Source organism: Sinocyclocheilus anshuiensis, unplaced genomic scaffold (assembly GCF_001515605.1).
Source record: "Sinocyclocheilus anshuiensis isolate Anshui unplaced genomic scaffold, SAMN03320099.WGS_v1.1 scaffold249, whole genome shotgun sequence".
Lineage (NCBI taxonomy): Eukaryota > Metazoa > Chordata > Actinopteri > Cypriniformes > Cyprinidae > Sinocyclocheilus > Sinocyclocheilus anshuiensis.
In genome coordinates this window covers 162,727-166,794 of record NW_015540871.1, presented here as the reverse complement: position 1 = coordinate 166,794, position 4,068 = coordinate 162,727, and the positions used below count along the sequence as shown (strand labels likewise).

Here is a 4,068-nt window from a genome sequence, read left to right as displayed (position 1 = left end):
CAGCAGGACCCCTTCTGTGTGTGCATGCTTAAAATGGAAAAAAAATAAAAATAGAGACGGCCTTCCTGTTTACATGCAAACAGTATCTAGTAAAGGTAGTGCACAAGCATTTGGAAAGCTTTGATCGGAACTGTTAAATACTTGGCCACATTGTAGCATACATGTGTGTGTGTGTGTGTGTGTGTGTGTATGAGAGAGAGAGCTAAATATATAAATTATATATATATATATATATATATATATATATATATATACATAACACAGTGGATTTTGAATGTAACTTTTATAGATTTATTAATTAATTTACTAAGTTGCATTCAAAATTCACTTTGCATCCCTAAAAATCTATCCACTTGGGCACGTCTGAATGATGCTTCAGGTCAGATTTATGTGCCTTTCGAGAACAAAGGTTACAGGTCCTTGCACATTCTACAGCTCTTCTACATTTCTCACCTCAGAGGCAAAGGAACAAAATGAAAGAGTAAATCTCAGTGGACTCCCTTGGTGTTAGGGACCTTCTCCAGATGTTCTGCTGCTGGAGAGTGTAACGGGGTCCAGGGAGACACCAGTACAGATAGCCTGACTGTTGATCTGTGTAAACATTCAGAGGCTCAGGGAGGAGGAGAAGGACACTGCCACTATGCTTAGCTAATAAATTCAGAGTTCTACAGAGACAATTTATACACATCTGGAGAATAAGCAACACAAATGTAACATTGATCACATGCCACTTACAGGTCCCACCTAAATGGAAGCTAATACTCAAGTGATTGTTTACATTTTCCATTATCAGGGATCTCTCTCTCTCTCTCTCTCTCTCTCTCTCTCTCTCTCTCTCTCTCTCTGGTATGTCAGTGTGAAATGAGTTATGGCTTCTGAGAGCAAGCCTCTCTCAGCCTGGTACAGCTCTCCATAACATAGCATGTGAGATCTCACCATCTGAAGAAGAAATTATGCCAGTGTTAATTATTCCATATCAGTTTTTACATGCAAGAGTTGGTGCTAGAATTGAGACAGGAATTCTTAGACGAGTGTCAAATTTGACAACCGTTTGCGCAAATTTTGTGTGTTCAGCGACATCTAGTGGTTATACTGCTCTTTTTAATTTTATGAATGACCAATTTCTGGGAATTTTTGCGTGTGTGAATGTTGTCCAGAATTGTGTACGTCACAGATGACAGTTAAATTACATAGCCAGCATTTTGAAAACGTAGTTAACTATATGCTGCAAGCTAATAAACAGTAGCTAATCTACACTATTCAAAAATTTGGGGTTGAAAAGATTTTTCAAAAATGTTTGTGAAAGACGTCTCTTATACGTATCAAGACTGCATTTATTTGATCAGAAATACAGCTAAATCATTGTAAATAATATTGTGAAATGTTATTTCAATTTAAAATATCTGTTTTCTATTTAGATATATTTAAAAATGTTATTTTTTATGTGATGGCAAAACTGAATTTTCAGCAGTCCTTACTCCACTCTTCAGTGTCACATGATCATTCAGAAATCCTTCAAATATGCTAATTTGCTGCTCAAGCATTTCTTATTATTATCAATGTTTTTTTTTTGTGATCATTTTATTTGAGTTTAATTTCCATATCAAGAACATAGTCAAAACTCTGCTGAACTATATACAAACAGATTCCATGATAATTGTCCACATAAAAACAACAACAACAACACATACACACACATATACATACACAACTTAGGTCAACACACACACAATGTCAGCATTTCAGCTAATCTAATAAAATTTCTGCGATTATTGCCCAGCTCTGAATAGTCTTGTCCTTTGCGCCGTTAATATTGGCAGTTGTACCTTCCAGCAAATCAATGTCTCTAAAAGAGGATAACCAAATGAAGGTTGTGGGGATGGATGGTTCTATCCACAGTTTTAAAATAGTCTTTATAGCAGCAGTGCTTGCTGCTAATAAAGTCCATTATTATTATCAATGTTGAAAACAGTTGTGCTGCTTAATGTTTGTGGAATCTGTGATTTTTTTCAGGATTCTTTGATGAATGCAAAGTTCAAAAGAACAGCATTTATTTGAAAAATAAATGGTTTATAACATTATAAATGTCTTTAATGCCGCTTTTGATCAATTTAATGCATCTTTGCTGAATAAAAGTATTCATTGACTTTAAAAATCTTACTGTTATAAGAAACACTTGCATTTAAATTTTGCTACAAAAATGACCTATACAGTAGTATATTGTTGTCAAATCGTGAATATAACTTAAGAAAACAGAGGAGAAAATTAATTATGCTCCCTTCTGAATAATAAGCAAATTAGTTAGGACTTCTGGGTGTACAATATTTTATCAAATGAATATTCATGAGTCAGTCTGACAAGGTTAATCCTATGTCCCCTCTGAAACTTTTAAGATCATTCCTATGCCTCTCTTCATCTCCTCCCTTACCGGATTTGTGTGGTGTGTGTATATGTGTGTTTGCAAGTCTGTATACAGAAGGCCTGGTGTTTGCATTAGACATGCCTGAAGAGCTGTGAAATCTGCTGTATGATTAGTCGCATACAGCTTGACTTTCCTGTTTTTGTAGGCTCTAGCCCATGACACTTCAGTCCTCAGTGCAACATGTAACCCTCCATCTCATAGTGTTTCCCAACAGTAACAAACAGAGAGACTTCCGTCAAAAACCCAACAAACCAGTAACGCAGCACCTTATCTACAGTTAGCAGATCAAATCTGCAAACAAAACCAGCTCTTCAACTGTAGCCAGAGTTGATAATGTCTGAATGAAATGAAAATGTGTTTAGCAGACGGTGTGGGCAGAAATGCAGCTCTGATGGAGTCCAAGCTATAGATGAGGTCACTGATTTATGACACCCCATGGCCTCAGCCCGTCCTCCCCTCTGCTACGAGGAGCGCTGGTGGCCTCAAGCTCAAATTCAGGAAACTACTGGGGAAGCCGCAAGCGCAGACGTGCTCTCCTCAGGGATTGTGATGAAATATGTACCGCCGCTGCCCTCCACTTCTCACACGGACTGAACTCTTCTAAACTTCTCCGCCCACATCACACAATCTGAACGAGCTTAATCTAGAAATACTCATGTTATCTCTTCTACAATTGCAAAAGAGCCTTGTTTCGGCACGTTCGGGGGCATGTTAGAAAGTAAAATTTAAGCATTGACTCAAATAGCTCTCATTAGAAGCCAAGCGACTCAGTCAGAGAGAGAGAGAGAGGGAAGGAGTGAGAGAGTGAAAGAGAGCGAGTGGGGGTGGGGGGTTGTCATCGGTTTCTCATTCTGAGGTCTGCTGCATTCAGAGAGCTGGAGGAAGTGGGAAAACTCAGTTGGTCCTTTAAGAAAGTTGTGGGCTTGGCTCTGGGGACCGTTCCGATCGCTTTCTCTTTTTTCCTCCCCCTGTTACCTCCTAATTTGGGATTTGTTTGGGAGTTGGAGAGCACAAAGTCTGTGAGAGTTTCGCCTTGCTCGGAAAGGTTGCTTTGATCCCGCAGAGTCAGCTTCAGAATGTCTGATTCCAATGTCAATGCGCATTTGGAGGGAATTATCTCAGACTTTGAAGGTTTGTTTTTATTTCTCTTTATACGATTCTCTCACATTTTTTAAAGAAAAAGTTGAGTTTTAAAGTACAAAACATTAATCATAAATGGTTCTGTAACTTTTAAATGTTTACTTAAAATGCAAACAGTTATTGTCAATATCTTTATATTTGTGTGTCTCTTCCCTGGAGTCTGTTTCCAGAGCCGAGTGTGCTGTGGTTGTGTCACGCAGGTCATGTGGCCGTCTAGAAATCTGTGTGTGTATTTCTCGTACACAGTATATGCTATTCACTCTTTTCTGTAGGCTGTACACACAAACTGTAGTCATGCATGACAGGAAATGTCCTCACTGCGCTAACACAAAAGCAACTTTAACCATCAGCACACTGACCGCGGCTATGAGGATCACACCTGGCTGTCGTCCATTCCTCCTGCTCACCTCCTTGAGCGTCACGTCTCTGTTTCTGTCTTTCATTTGATCATTGGTGTGCTCCTGGCATCGATTTGCTCTAACACCCCCCCCCCCCCCCCCCCCCCT

General features: G+C 39.1%; 1 protein-coding gene across 2 annotated transcripts in view; it reads left to right on the top strand.

The window, feature by feature from the left end:
- Positions 1-4,068, top strand: part of LOC107688081 (neuronal-specific septin-3-like) — a 97,434-nt gene that overhangs the window by 19,559 nt on the left and 73,807 nt on the right. Inside the window, exon 1 of one of the 2 annotated variants that reach the window (XM_016485630.1) lies at positions 3,288-3,553. The exons of the other annotated variant lie outside the window; for it this stretch is intronic. Coding sequence (XP_016341116.1) covers positions 3,499-3,553 — 55 coding nt within the window. The 5' untranslated portion in view covers positions 3,288-3,498. Of the gene's footprint in view, positions 1-3,287; positions 3,554-4,068 lie in introns of those variants that run through there. 2 annotated transcript variants of the gene reach the window in all.